The 21,040-nt window shown below is 33.9% G+C and overlaps 2 protein-coding genes across 2 annotated transcripts; both read right to left on the bottom strand.

The window, feature by feature from the left end:
• Positions 1–7,366: 7,366 nt before the first annotated feature.
• Positions 7,367–8,308, bottom strand: LOC143393916 (olfactory receptor 4K3-like). The gene has a single exon (XM_076848416.2). It carries the CDS (start codon positions 8,303–8,305, stop codon positions 7,367–7,369), a length of 939 nt encoding a protein of 312 aa, XP_076704531.2. The 5' UTR covers positions 8,306–8,308.
• Positions 8,309–18,817: 10,509 nt separating this feature from the next.
• Positions 18,818–19,795, bottom strand: LOC143393915 (olfactory receptor 4K17). Its single transcript, XM_076848415.2, has one exon. It carries the CDS (start codon positions 19,766–19,768, stop codon positions 18,818–18,820), a length of 951 nt encoding a protein of 316 aa, XP_076704530.1. The 5' UTR covers positions 19,769–19,795.
• Positions 19,796–21,040: the final 1,245 nt, after the last annotated feature.

Genomic DNA, 21,040 nt, shown 5'->3' with positions numbered 1-21,040 from the left:
ATTGCTAGTTTAAAACTTCATATAAGGAAAAGTCCAGGCCTTTATAGCCTCACTAGAGAGTGCTATCAACTATTTAAAGAAGAAATAATAATGAATCTTCGCAAACTCTTCTAGAAAATAATGGACTATGGAATACTTACCAAATCATTCTATAAGAGCTATTTTACCCTGATATGAAAGTCTGTCCAATGCATCACTAAACAGGAAAAGTATAGACTGATATCCTTCATGGATATAGAAAAAGCATAAACTACCAATCAAAAAATCATTTTAAGTATAAAGGTGCATATGTATTAATAATAAAAATATAGAAAATAACAAAGAACTCATACTACCTGATTTTGTGAGTTATTATAATGTGACAGTAATTAAGAGCATGTGTTATTGGTAAAAGAATAGCTAAATAGGTCAATGGAATAGAACAGATCCCACAAACAGGCACACAAATGTAGACATATCATCCTTCACAAAAGGGAAAAGAAGGAATGAAGGGAAAAAGCTGGTCTTTCCAACAAATTATGTTGGAACAAGTGGATGTCCATGTACTAAAAGAAAAGAAAAGGAGAATCCACACATAGATTATATTACTTAACTCAAATGGATAATAGGACTAAATATACAACAAAGAACTATGAAACTATAGAAATAGAAGGAATAAATAGAACTGACTTTATATAGGGCCAGAAGCAGGCCACAGAAGCAGGTAGATCACAGTAACATGGACCCTGGTTTGCTACTGCATTGTGGTAGTCTCTATGAAATGTGGGCTCTGGGTGTGAATGAGCTTTGCAGTATTGGTGACCACAAGACTGCCTACCCCGTGCTTGTACAACCCAGGCACTACTACCTGGAAAGAGTAATTGTCCTTTGGAGAGGAAAAAAAGGGGGGGGGGTGATATATACCAAAATGTAAGGAACCTGGCGACACAGCTTCCCAGCTGTCAAGTCGTGCAGCTGGCCTATTGATCCCTGCAGAGGACAGCAGTGGAGTGGTGGAATGACAGAACATCATAGTGGTTACCCCAGGTAGTTTGGCCGCCAGGTGGCAAATACAGCCATGGCCCCATGGAGCTAGCCATGCAGGCATAGTGGGCTGGAGGCACTGTGAGCCAGGGTGTGCCAACCCAGGATGTGTCACCCTTCCCTGGACAGGCCTAAGCATGATACCAATGTCTGCTGCAGAAGCTGGTTCCATGTAGTGCTACAGTCCTGAACCTGAAAGCATAGACCATCCATCCAATGACCTTAACCTCCCACTTCCTGACTTGACCAGGGCCAGAAAATGAATGCAGGGCACACCTGAATGGAAGCTGGGACTCAAGAGTTGACCAATAGCAGTGAGTATTTACAAACCCTAATTAGCATAAGTTTAGACCAATAGCACTGAGCTGGGTGCTACATAAACCCCTAGAACAGCACACTTGGAAGGAGAAAACCTTCTATCAGCCTCCCTCCTGCACTACAAGAGTTCTGTTCCTATTCTTCAATAAGTCTTACTTTTACACTCACTCATCCAGATGTGTGGATTTCATTCTTTGAATTCAAAAGACTAGACCACAGAAAGAAGAAATCCTTGGTAAACTGTTGGGGCGTGGCCTACCATTAAAAATTGCAACACTTCTCAGCTGGAGTGGCCTTACACTTTAAGCAGACCCCACCCAGCAGCAGAAGTGGAAAACAAGTTTCATCTCAAAACTTTGGTTTCATCTTTTAGCCAGCATGAAGGAACCCTTTGGAAGGGGAAGTGAAACAGACCAACAAAACTATTGCTTTTTTCCTAGAGTTCTATACTCCTTTTAGAAATCTCTCTCTCTCTCTCTCTCTCTCTCTCTCTCTCTCTCTCTCTCTTTATATATATATATATATATATATATATATATATATATATATATATATATATATATATATATATATATATATCAAAAATACCAGGCACCTGTTGGCCAGTTAAAAGTGGATAGTGCAGCCACTGGCCTAAAGACATAGGTGACAAGCTTAATGGAGGAGGCTTGATCCATCCCCTTTGTCTCTGATGTAGAAATGTTGGTCAAGCTCTGCTTCAACTTCTCTCCATGAAATACAAACCAGATTGATAGATCAGTTCAAGCATCTTCTTTCTTTCCCTTTCAGACTGACTTGGTCTGATGGCAGAGGGTGCCCTCACTGGATGTATCTTGAATCCCGAGACAAAGTCTTAGTCTGACCTGAGGTCTTGGGAAAAGAGGCAAGCACTAATACCTCGAGCGTGAGCCAAGCATTCTCTAGTTCTGTGTACTCTCTTCTCATGTGCACCAAAAAACACATGTAGATCCAGGTTTTGTATCCCCATCCGAACCTCCATTGTTTCATTAGGTTATTGGGAATTCTTGAGACTTTGAGTGCCTTTTGGGCCCAAACCTCATACTCTCTCTGTTGAACTCCTATCCACATGGAAGTTTTCCAAACCCTGTCAGTTTTCCTTTGGATGATTTTAAACCCATCAAAGGAAAAAACAAATACAATCCAAACAAAGATTCTCAGGCAATTTAAGATCAAATATTTACAGCAAATAAAACAGGTCCTAGTGGCCCTTAGTAAGAGTATGATGACAAGGGGTTGGGGCTATAGCTCAGTGGTAGAGCACTTGCCTTGCAGGTGTGAGGCCCTGGGTTCAATCCTCAGCACCACATTAAAACAAATACATAAATAAATATAACTGTGTCCATCTACAACTAAAAAAATAAAAATAAAAATAAAAAAAAGAGTATGATGTCAAAAACATCAGGAAAGGCTAAGAATTTGTCTGGGGCATGTGACCCTTAGGAACAGGTCTCTCCCTTAGTTCAATAACTGAGTTCCTCCAGAACATATAATCCTGACCATAGTGCCTCCATAATTAAGGGTAAGTACAGTACATAAAATTCAGAGCTTCTCCTTTTAAGAGGGAAATGACACAAAGAAAGGGGATTTGGGGTCATGCCTTGGTTAGAGAAAATGATCCAATCAGCATAAATCCTAGTTAAGCTTCAATATGTGGTCATTTGTGTTTTGAGGATTTCAGGAGAGATAAAGGAAACTTTGAGCACTTTGTGTTAGTAAGAGCAACTAATGCAATCAGCAGGCCTCAAGGAGTGATTGCCAAAGGCTTTGAGGTCAACAGGGGATGAAGGATGGAGGAATGCCTTCTTTCCCTTGTCTTCTAGATTTCTAATATACCATCTGGCACAAGCACTTATACACTGGATTCCTTTGACCTTCAAACCTTGGATGGGTGGAATGCCTGATATTTTCTGCACTCAAATTGGCCCAAATATCAGTTGGAGGACAGGACACATGACATAAACTATAATACTAGGCTTGCATGAGCAATTGCTCAAACTGCTTCTAGATCAGAATGAAAAAAGTGAAAACTGCTAGGGACTTTCTTATATTCTGGGGTTCTACTCTCTAAGTAAGTTATAGAAAGAGGGAAACAAAGGGAAAGGGGATATGGAGAGGCCAGTTTCTCCAAGTCCTGAGCCTTTTGAGGACACTTAAGAGGCTTGCATTCTTCTTATTTGGATCCAATGAAGCAGGGACCCGCCTTCAGGAAGCTGATATGGCAGGTCCAGAAATATTAGAAACATCCTGATTCTCATGGGATTTTCTTTTTATCCAGATGAATGTAGGAAAGGAAAACAGAAAGATTCCATACCTATAGGTTTTCTTTTCTAAAACAAAAACAAAATCAAAAACACAAAAATATTTTCCTGAGGACCTCAGGGGCTCACATTTCTATAAATATCTGGGTTAGGTCTAATCTGATCCAAAAGTGCATTCTGATCTGATAAAGATGTTCTTAGTGATCCTTCACTAGAGTAATTACAGGCTGTTTCATTTTGCGGGGAGGAAAACCATTTTTTGAGCCTAATTTTTCTGGTGAATTCACCTATGTTTCTGTGCATTTGATGTATATTTTTTCCAATCAGTCTTACCTAACCAAAGTTTTATAATTACTCTTATTTTTTACCTTCCATCTTTTATTTAAAGGCCAATTTTTCAAGGTCTAACTCTGAAATGCACTGGAAAAAAATATCCTTTTACAGAATGCTAAGGAGGGAAATGAACAGTGGTGATGATGAGTGTGAGTCTGACCACCATAAAGGACAAGTGACACCTAAAACTTTGATTTTAGTGTCTACCATGGCTGCCAGACTATTCCTAATATTTCCAATTATACAGTACTCCTCTATATTTGAGTCATAATGTACAAATCTGAGAAAGGCTATTTTTAACTTCTAAATGGATAAATCTAATAGAGACTTTAATAAACATCTACAGCTATTGTCTCATACCTGTGGAGATCTAGTACCTGCTTAAAAGCTACAAGCTCTTTGCTTCTTGTTTTATGTGTATGTGTGTATACCTGTATATTATGTGTTTCTACATATGTGCTTGGGTCCATATAACATGTACATGTATCAATTGACATATAGATAAATAAGTACCCAGAACTTAATTAACAGGTTTAAATGCCTTTTCCGTTCACATGACTTATAAAACTTTAACAAAAAAGGTCAATTTATACTGATAAGAGTAAGGTGTCTTTAAAATTACTAACCCACACATTTTTCTAGGTGTCCAGCCAATCAAAATGTTGGTTTTCATAAAATATTTAAAGTACAATGTCCGTTGCTTTAAGTAACATTTCTTTGGCAGGAATAACTGATTTAAAGTGTTTACTAGACTTCTCTGATATCTTGGTTTTTATGTGTAGCCTAAAATAGAAATGAGTAAAATAGATCTAACATAAATGGGATTAATCTTATGCATGTTTGTTAAAAGACATCTGATTTATTTGCAATGTTAAATTCTAAAACAGCAACTGCTAAATACAAACTCAAGTGCTACTGACTTGGAGGTCTTGGCTCATAAAAAAGAAGTGTTTCAGAGAAATCATCAATATTTTCATTGAATCAAGACTGGCTGTTCAATATTTGAGATTTTTCTAGTGAATGTGCATAAGTACATGTCTTATAGATTAGTGTCTGTTAAGATGATTCTTATTTTAATAGCAATTGGAATTATGATATATTACTCAGTGTTTCATTGTGTGACCATAATACCTGACAAGAATATCTTAGAGGAGGGAAAGTTTATCTGGGTTCACAGTTTCAGAGATTTTATCCACAGTGGGTCACTTCATTGCTCTGAGCTCAAGTTGAGGCAGCACATGATGGTGGAAGGGAGTGGCAAAGGGAAGCTGTTCAGGACATGATGGCTGGGAAGCCATGAGTGGGGGTAGGTGGGTGGTAGAAGGGCCTCAGGGAAGATGTACCTTTCCAGAGCACAGCCCCATCTACCCACTTCCTCCAGCCAGGCCCCACATGCCTACCTTTACTACCCAGGTGGTCCACTCAAACTTGGATGGATGGATTAGGTTACAGTTCTCACAATCTAATTATTTTACCTCCAAACATTCCTGCATTCACACAGGAGTGTTTGGAGGGATACCTCATATTCACACCATAATGTAAGGAGAACCTGTCTTTATGATTTTTTTATGTAGACTAATTTTGGAGAGTGTAACAGAAAAGCAACAAAAAATGTTTCAATTTATTGCAGGTACTATTTGAATATTGTTCTGACAATACAGATTACAGGGTAAGACAAGCTGTGTTTTTTTCATTTTTACACTTTTCTTTCTAAATATTCAGAAAACTCATAGAATGTATTTAACAAATCAGGCTACCAGGACATACAGAGACATAAAAACACTCAGCATATGGGTAGAAAAAAAGTTATTTTAAACATAGACTGATTAGAACTAAGCGGGTGTTTTAGTACACCCATGAGGAAAACTTGGGGTTACAGCTGACATAGAAGCAAGTCAAATATGTTGCCAGCTTGTTCTCTAATGCTATACATAGGCTGCCATGTGCTCAGATTTACAATTCACACTGCATGATCTGAATTTTCCACAACTCGTATTGCATGATCAAACAAAATTGTAAATTATATCATTTCTGACAATTTTTTTTTTATTTTGTGAGATTAGTAGAGATGTTCTGATATTTTATTCTTGGTGTGTTACTCTTTAAAATTCAGTATAAAAATAGTTATTTCTTTGTATTGTGAATTGTGGTTTCATAAATGAATAGTTTTTGAGTCAAATGCTTTACAAAAACAAAATATAAATCTGTGTTCTCTTAAGGAAATTTAACATATATCTGAATGTTCTCTAGTTATTCACAACTTGGAGATAATAATAAAGCAATAAAGGGAATAACCATTATATAACTTGATGACATGGAATAAGCAGTTAAGGATAATAAGTGAAAGGTATTTTTTCTGCCATTTTATTTTGTTATTGTATTAAGAAAAAAAATTAGAACTGTATATATTCTATCTGTTGTTCAGAAATTTGCATTGGTCTTATAAAGAGTTTCAATTCATTTAATGTATAATTTAGAAAATTATAGAAAAATATTACATATTTGAGCTTTCGTAACTATTTTTTAAGTGCTAACAAGTACTTACACGTATCTTAATGAATAAGTGTTTAAATTATTTTTAATGGAAAAATTGAAATGCATAGATGTTTTAAAATATGCTTACTATGTATTAACTATATACTGTCCCCTCTACTGTTACTAGAGTTTGCAAAATTAACCTGCTATGTCATACTTATTTCCCTTGGGGACATTATATTTCAGAATTTTTACAGAAAAAGTAAATAATAATTTAAACAAATTTTAACCTTTGAGAATAAGATAAACAATAGAATAACATCTGGCTTTATTAATTTATTATTTTCTTTTGTTTTGAAACTATATTTTAATTGAGTTAATGAAACTCGACACAGAGTGAACTCCATTGTTATGTCCTACGAACTTTGTTGTTTTTATGTTACTCTTACTGCAGTTTTCTGTTTTATTTTTTCCCTATTAATATTTTAGTGGAAACCTAGGATAAGACAAAAATAATAATGATTGCCTTTTGAGAGGGTAAAGAAAAACTTAAAAGGAGTGTTAATTTACAAAGTAGTTTTTTTTAAAGTGGTTAGGATAGTATTCAAGCCAAGTTCATTAAAATGTTATCCATCAGGAAGGAAGGATATATTTGTTGAACAAATTTTAGGTTCTTCTTTTTATTTTTAAAGACATAGAAAGAATAATTGAATCATTTTCCCATAAAAAGAAATTATTTAAAATTGGAATTTGGGGAAGTAATTCAGTGTTCTGCTAGTTGATTATTAAATGTTAAATGCCCTGAGTTATAATAACCTACATGCATAACTAGAGGCTGGAGCAATTTGTAGATATTCACTAATTCCCTGAATTTAAACCTATTTTAACTGACAATTGTGGCATCAATTTGAAGTACTTAGAGTGAGTATTCTGGGCAATTAAGTATTTCCTTTGGAACTTATATAATAGCTCCTGAATCTTTTCAAAGCCTTTTTCATCTCTTTATTCCTAAGTGTATAAATGGCTGGATTTAGGAGAGGTGTAATAACAGAGTAAAACACAGCTAGAAATTTGTCCACCCAGGTGATGCTGATTGGCCACACATAGATGAAGATGCAGGGCCCAAAGAAGAGCACCACCACTATGATGTGGGCAGTGCACGTAGAAAGAGCTTTGGATGCACCAGTTTTAGAGCTTTGGAGGACAGTGAAAAGAATATATGTGTATGATATCAGCAACAGAATAAAGCAGGTTACAGCAACAACTCCTGTATCAATATTAATTAAAATGTTCAAATTATCAGATTCTACACAGGCTAGCTTGATCACCAGTGGTATGTCACAGAAAAAGCTGTCTATTTCCCTGGAACCACAGAAAGGCAGCTGAATAATCACAGCCATTTGACTCATGGCATGCACAAAGCCAACAGTCCAGGATGTCAACACCAGCCCAATGCACCTTTGCAGACTCATAATGGTGGAGTAGTAGAGTGGTTTGCAGATGGCCACATAGCGGTCATAGGCCATGGCCACCAGAAGCACCATTTCACTCCCTCCAGCAATATGCACAAAGAGAATCTGGCACATGCAACCTCCAAAAGAAATGGTCTTGTTCTCTCTCAGACAGTCTGTGATCATCTTAGGAGTGGTGATTGAGGAAAGCCACATGTCAACAAAGGACAGATGAGCTAATAAGAAATACATGGGGGAATGGAGATGAGGGTCAGTGATGATTAATATCATAATGATGATATTCCCAGAGACGATGATCAGGTAAAGCATCAAAAATATTATGAAGAGTAAGACTTCCATATTCCACGAGTGGCCAAGTCCAAGAAGCAAAAATTCTGACACTACAGACTGATTTCCTCCATTCATTTTATTTATCACATTCTCTAAAATAACCTGGAGAGGACAAAAGATTTTTAATTAGCAATATTGAGAAAGGGCACTTTATATTGAGGATTTTACATTTACATTGAAATTTAACATCTAAATGTGAAATTGAAAAAAATAACCAGGAAGAGAAATCTTGGCCAAAATAGCATTATCCCCAAAATCAAAGTTAGCTGACTAACATTCAAAGACACAGGACATGAGATGGGGTTTATATTGCAAATTATCTACTGATAGAGTTCTTTCACAAGAAAGTAATAAAGAAAGTAGACAGCAAGGTTGAAAGGTTAGATAGTGATTATGACTTCACCTGAAAGTAGCTTCAGTCTATTAAAAAAAAAAAAAAAAAAAGCTGAGCATGGAACTAACAATCATTACACTAAATAACAAAAACGAAGTCTTTTATTTTGGAAGATGACAGTAAACTGGCATTGAAGCCAGCATAGTTAAAAATGATGCAAAATTACCATTTCTTCATATTGGGCATAATAATTACTTCAACTCTCCATGAAGCCTCTTCTATATGACATCACAAAATTAAAATCTTAACATATACATTTAAAATAAGTTGTGACAACCTTTATAAGTAAAGGTTTTATAATACATACCTTGAAAGCCAAATAATGAACATGTTGGCATAATGATCTAGAGGCAAAAACAGGTATACAATTTGTCATAAATTAAAAGCTGCAACATAGTAGAATTTGTTTGGTGAATTGAATAGATTAGAAAATAATCAATGTAGATTCATGTAGGAATTTTTTAACCTAAGTGGAAGGCCACTAAAATTTAGGTTTAAACTAATTTAAACTATTTTGAACTCTGAATATTTCATAAAACTTTAGGTTGTCAAAATATTGGCCTTCAATTATATCATGGACACAAGATACCCAGGCTTTGAAATTTTAGTCTCCTGATCATGAACATCACCCAAAGTCTTATCTATTTATCTATCTATCTATTCATCCATCCATCCAATGATATATCATTTGCAAAATGAGAATTGACTGTGACTGAGAGAATGTAAACTTTCAGTAAGCACTGATTATTCATCTTTAAATATAATGATGTTGCTTATATTAATCTCTAAATAAATGGACAAGACTTCATAAACTGAATGGTGGAAAATAATCACCCATTTTCCTTCCCTTTAGCATTGTTTCAGTGTGTGTCTTAACTTCTTTTTTTAAATATTTTTTTTAGTTGTCAATGGACTTTTATTTTATTTATTTATATGTGGTGCTGAGAATTGAATCCAGTGCCTCACTCATGCTAGGAAAGCACTCTCCACTGAGCCAAACCCCAGCCCATCTTAATTTCTTTTATACCTTCCAATCTCTATGGTGGAGGCAAGGAGCGCATGAATAATAAAACCCATAACATATTTTGGCAATATTTTTTCTCTTTCATTTTATTGAAAATTCAGAGACAAAGATAAAAGACAAAGATAAATAGACAAAGATAAAATAAAAACAAAATTCTCCTAAATAAATTAAATAACATATACATATACATTTGCTATGGAAAAAAGGACATATAATAATAGTATTTTTGCTTGAAAATAAAAATTTCTTCTTATTAAAAATGTATTTAATTTCTAAGGACAATACATTGATGTGGAATATAATAGGTTTATGGCCCCTGAAAATATGAACAATCTGATCCTCATAAGTTAATTTCCTGTAGACACAAAATTTTCCAGGATAAATTTTCAAAAACTACTCTGTACCTGATAAATAAGTTACATAGGTGATAGTTAATGGAGAAAGAGTGATTTTAAATATGTTTGAGATAAAAGATGACTATGTACCTTTTTAAAGAAGTTACACAGAATTTTTGTTAAAAAATCAAGTAATTGCTATTTTCTGTTAAAAATTTAAAATTGCTATCACTCAAAACACTAGTGGACTAGTTATATTACTATATTAATATCAACCAGCATTTAAGAGAATTAGAAAACTCATCACAGTTTTAATTTAGACCTGATTAAAGAAAGTCCCACTTCAATACTTGTTGACCTTATGGCCTAATATTAAATCTATTTTTTGTTTCCATTTCCTTACCTCAGAAATGAGCACAATAAATTAATAAAAAAATTTGTAATTATGTAAAGAAAACCCTTAACCATACAGAAAACCCTTAACCCTTTCAAGAACTCAGACTATGTTAATAAAGAATTACTTCCTTTCTCCATTCTTTGTGGTAAATTTTGACACAGTCCCTGTTTCAAAGCTATGGGCCACAGTTGTATTGGTGAGCTAAACACTTTCTGTAAATAAAATACATACAATTTCCTTTCTTTAAAGGCCTACTATTGACTTTGTGTCTAAACTGATACTCACCTACCTATTCAGTAACCACAGGAGATGCATATGCAACATCTCCTGTTCTCTAGGAACATAGCAACTCATTCTGCCTTTACATTTCTTGCCCAGGAACCATTATTCCCATCTTACAGGATCTAAAAGAATAGGATATTCTAACAAAGTATCTTTAGAATTCTCATTTTAAAATAACTGTCATAAAATGCCTAATGTTAGGTCTAGAATTAATTAAATTGAAAATTTAGGCAAAGGAGAAAAACTGAATTACTCTTTTAGAGAGTATTAAAAGACACCAATAAAAGTATTAATTCCTTCTAAGGTAATATCCTTCCATAAGGATTTTTAACAGTAATAGTATTAAACTGTGTGATATTTCCAATATTTATATTTTTGCAAGCATATAATAAGACTTAGACAATTTAATATGTTGTTGATGAGATACACAGGGATTTTCTAGTAACTCTTAATGCCTTCCTTTGTTTTCCAGTCTGGAGTGATCAGATTTTATGTCACTTTTCTTCAGAATTGTGATCATTTTTACTTATATATTTATGATAAAATTTATCTGACATACTATACACTTTCTGTATATATATTTATCCTCTTCAAACCCAGGGATCCTTAGAACAAGGATAGCTAGAAGCTGCCCATATTGATTGGCAGGCAGAAAAAAAATGATCTCCCTACAGAGACTTGAGAGCATCACTGAGGTAGAACATCTTAGTGTTGTGTATACTATTGTTAAAACCATAGAAATTCCAGTAAGAGCAGGATAGAAGGGAAAAGTTCATGAATTGACTTCTGGGAAGATCAGAGGCATAGTGGGAATCCTTAAAATAGACACATAAAAATATTATAAGAGTTATCTTAATGGAGAAAATCAGAGAGCTGAGATAACTTACTAAATGCTAGGTTTTTTTTCTCTCCTTCTGAAATGTGCTTCCGATGACAACCATTGCTGGATGGAGACAGTGTCTGTGGAAGTGCTTTCCCTTAGCATGACCTATATTCACCACTTGAAGCCATCCCTTGGGTGAAATTTTCTATTCTATGCTCTAAATGGAACATGAATCATGGAAATAATTACCTGGACATCTCTTGGGGTTTTCTTTCTAAGAGTGACACCAAGTATTATGTACTCTTGATGTCAGAACACAGAGACAAGATAAACCTCATGCAAATCAAACCAATATTAAAAATTAATAAAGTTATTCATTTGGCCAATAAATACTTGGGAGATGTCTTCTGCAATCTTGAACCATTATTCTGTCTACATAAGCACATTCAATGAAGATGTTATTTCCTATCTCCAGAGAGTTCATACACTGAGCAGTGAGACATATAACATCAAACAAAAAACCATGTTATGACACAATGCCTGAATATAAGTCAAGGTAGTCTGAATAGGCAGGTAATCTTGGTCAAATGTCCTGATGTAATTCAGTTTATTCTATGATTATATGAGATACTGGTTTTTGTAAAATGGACATAGAATTATTAAAATATCTTAAGTTTTAAAAAAGGTCATTGAAGTGAGTTAAAAATACCTCTATTTTAATTTCTTAGCTTTAAATGAAATTTTTGTAGGACACTGACATATAATGAATTGTTAACATTGAAAATGTACAATTTAATAAGCATGGACACATGTATACAGTCATAAAAAGACCATCACCATCTAGAGAGTGACATATGCCTCAGCCCCCAGAGTTCCCTTGTTTCTGGATAACCTCTTTCCAGTCCTTCCACACATCCTCCCTCCACAGAAAACTACCAGTCTGTGAACTCAAGTAGTCTGAACTCTTATTAAATCTGACTTCTTTCTCTCTCATATTTATTTTGACATTTATCATGTCAGTGTTTGCATCAATAAAACATTTCTTTCTTTTGCTGAATGCTATTCAGCCATACATAAAGACCAGCATGTTGTCATCCATTCATCTGCTGAAGGATATTTGTGTTCTTTTCACTTTGGAAATATTACAAATTGAGCTGTTTTATACATCTATGTACAAATCTGGAAAACTTTAAGACTTCTTAATTGAGAATGTTTCTATGGTACATGATATTCTCTAACTTGGAAAACATCTATGCAACTGCAAATTGGTGCAACCAATATGGAAAGCAGTATGGAGATTTTTTAATCTCCTCCTTGATGTCTTCTGTGACCAATTGTTCATTCAGTAGCATATTATTTAATCTCTAGGTGATGGAGAAATTTTTATTTTTTATTTTGTCATTGATTTCCAATGTCATTCCATTATGATCTGATAAAATACGTGGAAGTATCTCTACATTTTTGTATTTGCTAAGAGTTGTTTTGTGGCATATTATATGCTCTATTATAGAGAAGGATCCCATGTGCTGTTGAGAAGAACATGTATTTTCTTGGTGCAGGATGAAATATTCTATATATGTCAGTTAAGTTTAATTGTTGATTGTATTATTGAGATCTATCGTTTCTATATTCAACTTTTGTTTGGAAGATCTAACCAGTGTTGAGAGAGGTGTGTTAAAGTCACCCAAGATTATTGTGTTGTGGTCTATTTGACTCTTGAACTTGAGAAGAGTTTGTTTGATGAACATTGCTGCTCCATTGTTTGGGGCATATTTATGTTTGATATGTCTTATTGGTGTATGGTTCCCTTGAGCAGTATGTAATGACCTTCTCTATCCCTTTTGATTAACTTTGGCTTGAAGTCTACTTTAATTGAAAGGAGGAGGGAAACCCCTACTTGCTTCCACAGTCCATGTGAGTGGTATGATTTTTCCCAGAATTTCACCTTCAGTCTGTGTATGTCTTTTCCTATCAGATGAGTTTCCTGGAGGCAGCATATTGTTGGGTCTTTTTTTTAAATCCAATCTGCTAGCCTATATCTTATGATTAGTGAGTTTAAGCCATTAACATTCAGGGTTATTATTGAAACATGGTTTGTATTCCCAGCCATATTTGTTTAGTTTTGTTATTTAACTTGACTTTATTTTTTTCTTTTATTAGTTTTTCCTTTATGATACTACCTCCCTCTGCTGATTTTCCTTATTGCTCTTCATGGAATATTTTTCCAAGGACGTTTTGTAGCACCAATTTTCTAGCTGTAAATTCTTTTAACTTTTGCTTATTATTGAAGGTTTTTATTTCATCATCAAATCTAAAGCCTAATTTTGCTAGATATGAGATTCTTGTTTTGCATCCATTTTTTCAGAGCTTGATATATGAAAGATATATCTTGTTCCAGGATTTCCTAGCTTTCAGTGTCTGTGTTGAAAAATCTGCTGTTATCCTAATTGGTTTACCCCTATATGTAATCTGATTCCTTTCTCTCAAGGTTTTTAATATTCTCTCCTTATTCTCTATATTGGACATTTTTATTATAATGTGCTTGGTGTGATTTTGTACATTTGGTGTACTGTAGGCATCTTGAAATTTGATTTCCAATTTATTCTTCATGTTTGGAAAGTTTTATGATGTTATTTTGTTGAAAATATTGTTCATTGCTTTGGTTTGGTACTCTATGCCTTCCTCTATTCCAATAACTCTTAAGTTTGATCTTTTTATGCTATCCCATATTTCTTGCATGTTCTGCTCATGGTGTCTTAACATTTTCACTAATATGGTCTACATTCTTTTTCAAGATTATATATTTTGTCTTCATTGTCTGATGTTGTATATTCCAAGTGGTCTAGTCTGCTGGTGATACTTTCATTTGAGCTTTTAATTTGGTTTATTGTGCCTTTCATTTCAAGGATATTTTTTTATCTCCCTGTTAAGGTGATCTTTTGCTTCCTATATTTTTTAAGCAGCTCCTTGTCAAAATGTTCTTTTGCTGCCTGTATCTGCTTTATTATATCTTCCTTGGGTTCACAGAACATTTTAATCATGTACCTCTTTAACTCCTTCTCTGTCATTTCTTCTGCTTTAACCTGTATTTCTATTCTTTCAGTAATAATTTTGGCTTTTATGGAAGAGACTGTCCTTTCAATATTGTGTGTTATAAGTATCTTCCTTGAAAATAAATTTACCAAAAGTAACTAAAATTCTTTTTTGCTTACTATTTCATCCCATTGAGTTATGTGTCTCTTTTTATGCCACTACCATAGTTTTTTGATTCTTACTCATTTGTAGTAAATTTTGAAGTCAAGAAGTGGGATGTTGCCAGCTTTGGTCAGTTTGCTCAAGATTGCTTTGGTTCTTCAGGGTCTCTTTGGTTACACAGAAATTTTAATGTTTTTTTTTTGCCCTAATTCTGTAAAATAAAAAAGCCATTGGATTTTAATCAAGATTGTATTGAATTGATACGTATCTTTGAAGAATATTGATGTTTTAGCAATCCATGAATTCTGGGTATATTTCTATTTATTTGTATTCACTTATTGTCAACAAAAATCTTTCGCTTTCCAGTTAAACTTATATCTACATATTTTACATGTTGTATTCATTATAATTGTTTCCTGGTTTTCTTTACATTTGTATATGTGAAAACACTACTAAGTTTTATATATTAATTTTATATTCTACAGCACTCTTAAATTCAGCTATAATATTGAACATTTTCTAGCTGGTATGGTGACACATGCCTGTAATCCCAGCAGCTTGGAATTATGAGGCAAGAGGATTGTGAGTTAAAAAACAACCTTAGGAACAGTGAAGTGCTAAGCAACTCAGTGAGAGCAACTCAGTATATCTAAATGATATACAAAAAATGGGGGGCATGTGCTGGGGATGTGGCTCAGTGGTCGAGTGCCTCTGAGTTCAATCCCCAATAACCAGCCCACCTCAAAAAAAAAGAATATATATATATATATATATATATATATATATATATATGTGTGTGTGTGTGTGTGTGTGTGTGTGTGTGTGTGTGAGATATATATATATATCACATTTTCTAGTGAAGTTTGTAGGGTTTTTTTAATATATAATTTTATGGCATCTGAAAATGAAATAATTTGACTTCTTTCTTCCAAACATGGGCACCTTTTATTTCTTTCTTTTACCAACTGAATGAAACTTCCAGTACTGTATTTGAATGGTAGTAGTAGACTGGGCATCCTTTTCTTGTTCTTGATAAGTAAAAAGTTTTAAGCTTTTTTACAAATCAATGAACTTGTTATATATGGCCTGATTTGTTAAAATTTTGTCCAAGAAAGCATTTTGAATTTTGTTAACTGTTTTTTCTGCATGTATTGACATGATTATATGTTAATTCTCACTTCCATTCTGTCAATATGTTGTATGCCATTTATAGATTTGTAAAGGTTGAACTATCTTTTTTTCTTGGAACAACTTGCTTTATTATTGTGAGTGGTAGATTTAATGTGCTGGTGAATTCACTTCATGAGTATTTTCATGGATATATATCTGTACTGATGTTCATTAGGAATAATAACCAGTAAGTTTCTTTTCTCTTAGTGTCATAGTCTGGCTTGGCTAGAAGGATAATGTTGCCCTCTGAAAATGAGTTTGTAGCACTCTTTCTTGATAATTATTTTTAGAAAAAAAGTTTGAGAAATGTTGATTTTTTTTTCTATTAAAAGAATTCAGCAGTGTGGTCATCAGCTCCAGATTTTCTCTGGCAGAACATGTTCTACTACTAATTCAATCTCCTTAATTAATACTTGTCTGGTCAGGTTTTCTGTTTTCTCATGGTGATTTCTAGGAATTTTCCATTTTTCATAGATAATACACTTTGTTGGATAACACTTCTTTATAGCCTTTTATTATCCTTTATATTTCTGTGCTATAATTTGTAATGTCTCTTCTTTCTGCTTTTATTTATTAGACTTTTCCCACATTTTATTAGGGTAACTCAAGGTTTCTCAGTTTTGTTTTCCTTTTCAAAACTCTGAATTTGCTGATCGTTTCCATTGTTTATCTAGTCTGTAGTTTCCTCTTTGATTTTTTTATTCCTTCTACAGTGTTTGAGCTTATTTTGTTGTTTTCTTATTCCTTTTAGATATTACAGTAGAGTATCTGAGATCTTTCATCTTTTTTGATGTTGTTCTTTATTGTTGTAAGCTTACTTCTTAAACTATATTTTCTGTATCACTTAGGTTATAATATGTTGCATATCCATTTTGTTATTTTTTAAGTATTTTCAAAATTTCCTTTTTTGTTGCTTCCTTGACTCATTAGTTTTTTTATGTTCACATTAGTTATTTTCTAAGCAATTTTTAAGTTACATAAAATTTCTGTACTTATTTATTTCTAGTTTCATGCCATGGTGGTTAGAATAAATAGCTAATGTGATTTTTATCTTAAAATCGATAGAACTTATCTTGTGGCCTAACACATGATCTTTGATGATCTATCATATCTATCCTTGTATGCTTGAGAAGAACATATTCTGCGGATGGAATGTTGTGTATATTTCTGTTATACCAGTATGTAGTGTAGGTCTGATTTTCAGTATTGGTTTTTTGTTTATATGATATATCTGAATTGAAACATTACTATTAAAGGGATTGAAGGCTTTTATTACCATTATCTTACATTTTATCTATAGATAGAATAATTATGTATTTTAAGTTGATAAATACTTTACCTTGATTTACATTAAACATTATAATTTCACTCTATCCCTTCTCATATTTTAAGTTTTTGATGTCATAGTTCAAATCTTTTTAAATGTTATTAATCTCTTAAAAATGATTTCAACCACTCTGTAAAATTTTTATTGGGCAATTATTGTTTTTCTGATTTTTTTGTTAAATTATTTATAGATATACTGAAGTTCTGTGAGCTCCCTTAAAGCAATTTAAACTGTTTGCCTCATAGATTATTGTTATCCATTTCCTTATATTCAGATACTGAGAAATTACTAAGTTCTTTTGTAGAAATGTGTGTCTTCTAGGTTTTTCATGCATTGTTGTCCTAAGTACACTCCTTGTATTTGCTGGAGTCCTTACCTCTCCAAGACTTCACATGCTGGTTTCAGTGGGAAAGATACTTCCCTATGTAGGGGTGCTATGGCACTGTCAGATAGGCTGAAACTATTGTGATCACCATGAGGGCACAGCAGTATTGACTCCACTTCCCTCTACAAGTTAAATTGGTGTTGAGGAAGATTACAGGAACCTTCAGTGACTGACAGCATGGAACTCTGCAGTGGTGCTGATCTAGGTCTTTATGGAGATGGCTGTTAACTTCTTTCCAGACTCCTTGTGTCTTATTAAGGATGTTATGACAGAGATAAGTGCTTCTGGGCTAGCATCTGGCTTCCTGAACCACTTGAGGTGATGGTGGTATGACTGATAGATGGTGTTCTTGGGAAGCCTGGGAATGGAGGCCAGAAGCACAAGCAGTGTGGGCTACTGTAGATCTGCATTCTCAGGAGGTGATAATAGTGACACCTAGAACCAGGCACTCCCATTGCCCATTGGTAATGAATATGTGAGGGATAGAGGCTTTTGAAACAACTAAGGAGCCAGAGAGAAGATCTATAATGGCTCTGGATTCATGTCAGGGACTTTCTCAATACGGTCACTAAGTTGATGTCTTGGCCATAGGGACAGACACAAAAAAATATTGCTTCCAAAATCCAGGATTTGTCTTTCTGCAAAGTATAATCTGATATTTTGAGTCAGAGCATAATTTTATGGAATAGAAATACTGAGATCAGGAAGATGGTAGTAAAATGGCACTATATTAACAGCCTTAAAGAAACTATACGAACTCTCATGTTAGTGGCTGCAGAAAAAAAAATGAGTGACTTTGATGGGGAAGGTCAATGGTCAATTCAGCTTCTGGTTTTTTAGAAGGCACCACATATAATTTATGACTCAGACATATCATTGAGAAAAAGAAATCCAACATTAGGACCATACTGAATCTCTCAAACTATACAGAAAATTATGGTAGATTTCTGAAGATTGACTTTATTTTCTTTTCATACAAAGTTTTATGAGTACTTCATTAAAATGTATAATATGAAATTAAAATGTGTATCTATGAAACTGCTCTGAAGGACAAGGATTGTTGACAATTGTAAGAACTCTCCTATCATTATTTTAAAACCACTAAAAAGTTATCAATTAAATTTACATTCAAAACATTATCAGATATCTATCTTCTTTGTTTTGTCACTCTATATATGATTTGATAAGTCTATTTCAAAAGAAAATTTTAGAGATCTGAGCAATACCCCCATTTCTCTATAATTATGCATTTAACCTAAGTATCTTCTTTAGAATGTACAAAAGCTCTCCAGAGTTTCCTCATAGCTGTCTTCATTTCTTTATTTCGTAGAGTGTAGATAAGTGGATTCAAAATAGGGGTGATGATGGTGTAAAATACAGCAAGAAACTTATCCACAGAGTGGTTGTTGAAAGGCCAGACATAGATGAAGATGCATGGACCAAAGAAGATCATCACCACTGTGATGTGAGCTGTCAGAGTGGAACGGGCTTTGGATTGCCCAGTAGAAGCATGCCTCCTGATGGTTATGAGGATCACACTGTAGGAGACAAGCAAAATGAGGAAACAACTCATGGACAGCATGCCACTGTTAGCAACAATGACTATCTGAACAAAATATGTGTCTGTGCATGCAAGTTTGCTAACCAGAGGGAGATCACAGAAAATGCTATCCACCACATTGGGACCACAGAAGGGCAAGTTTACAACAAATGGTACCTGAAGTCCTGCGTGAAGGAGACCTATTAACCAAGGAATAATTGCAAGCAAGGTACACACCTTCTTGTTCATGATGGTCATGTAGTGTAAGGGCTTACAAATGGCCACATATCTGTCAAAGGCCATGGAAACCAATAGTACCATTTCATTTCCACCCAGTAAATGAAGAAGAAATATCTGAGTGAAGCAACCAAGAAAAGAAATAGTCTTCTTGTTTTTTACCAAGTTCACGATCATTTTAGGTGTGGCAAAGGAAGCAAGGGTCATATCTACAAAAGATAGATTCCCAAGGAGGAAGTACATGGGAGTGTTCAGGTTTGGGGTGAAAAAAACAGTAACTATAATGAGAAGGTTACCTAAAACTGTTAACAAATAGATAATTGAGAAGAGTGGAAAGAGAAGAAACTCTATATCCTTGAAGCTTGTCAGTCCCACCAAAATGAATTCTGATACTTGAGTCTGATTTAATACTTCCATGGACTTGATCATATGGCTTGCTCACAGATGACCTGTATAGAGAAAACAAGATTACTTACACCATAGAGTTTGCTAAGTTCTGGGAAGAATGTGGAGAAAAATGTGAATACCTGTCCATTGTTGGTGGAATATAAATTAGTACAGTCAGTATGATAAACAATATGGAGATAATTCAAGAAACTAAAAACAGAATGACCATATGATACAACTATTCTACTACTGGGTATATGTCCAGGGAAAATGAAGCCAGTCTGTCAAATACACATCTGTACTCTCATGTTTATCACAGCATTATCCACAATAGCTAAGATATGGAAAAACCTGCACATCCATTTCAAAAAATTACAAGAAAGGATTTTGATGTATTCGCTATAAAGAAATGATAAATGTTTATTATTTAAAACATGTCATGTACCCCTAAGTTTGTACATTTTATGTTATTAGTTAAAAATAAATTTAATTCAAATTAAAAGGAAAATGTGAAGAGATCCTACTGTACCTCTAAAATCAAATATTTTATTTGCAAACACATACATTAACTTACAACTAGGTATAATGTTTCGGAAATGAAAGATTGATGGCTGAGATACTACTTAAAGATATTTGTGATCTGAATGAGCTTTGAAAATAGCTCTCTCTGGTATCAAGTGGTGTGATCCTTTAGACTTGATTATCCACTCATATTCTATCCTTCAGCAAATAAGTTAATTGATTAAAAACTGGGGAAACTAAATCAATGTGAAATCAAGAAACTGAGACAGTGAGTGTGACACTCAGTATTGGGGATGCAAGGATAGGAAAGATGACAGAATGAACAGAGCAGAAACACAATTAAGAAAAATTTTAGAGTGATGAAGATTTAAATAGATTAACATATTTGTGTAAAATAGATAAAACATGAGATTATACTTAAAATTCAAAAAAGGTTCTTGAAGCAAATCATTATGGAAAAAATGGACATGCAAAAAAGTAAAGGAAAACAATACAAACACAATGCAGCTCAAACTCAATCTCATAACTTCTACAAAAATTAACTTTAAAGTGGTTAATAAACCTAAATGTCTCATTGAAAGCTAAAATCTCCAAAAAATCAAAAACAGAGAGTGTGAGAGAGAACAGGAAAAACTTTGGGTGAGGCAAATACTTTTAGACACAACTTCAAAAGTATGATTGATGAAATACAAAATTGCATATGTCCTACAGAGTAGGACAAATTTATAAAAATGAATGTATCGCTTGTGGAATAGCCACTGAATTAACAGTCACTCATAGAACACATGCAGA

This window comes from Callospermophilus lateralis, chromosome 3 (genome assembly GCF_048772815.1).
Source record: "Callospermophilus lateralis isolate mCalLat2 chromosome 3, mCalLat2.hap1, whole genome shotgun sequence".
In the NCBI taxonomy this organism is placed as follows: domain Eukaryota; kingdom Metazoa; phylum Chordata; class Mammalia; order Rodentia; family Sciuridae; genus Callospermophilus; species Callospermophilus lateralis.
This window is presented reverse-complemented; position numbering and strand designations above follow the sequence as displayed.

What these genes read in the sequence shown, in the direction of transcription:
- LOC143393916 (XM_076848416.2), bottom strand. Translation starts at nt 8,305, where the DNA reads ATGAATGGAGGAAATCAGTCTGTAGTGTCAGAATTTTTGCTTCTTGGA.
- LOC143393915 (XM_076848415.2), bottom strand. Translation starts at nt 19,768, where the DNA reads ATGATCAAGTCCATGGAAGTATTAAATCAGACTCAAGTATCAGAATTC.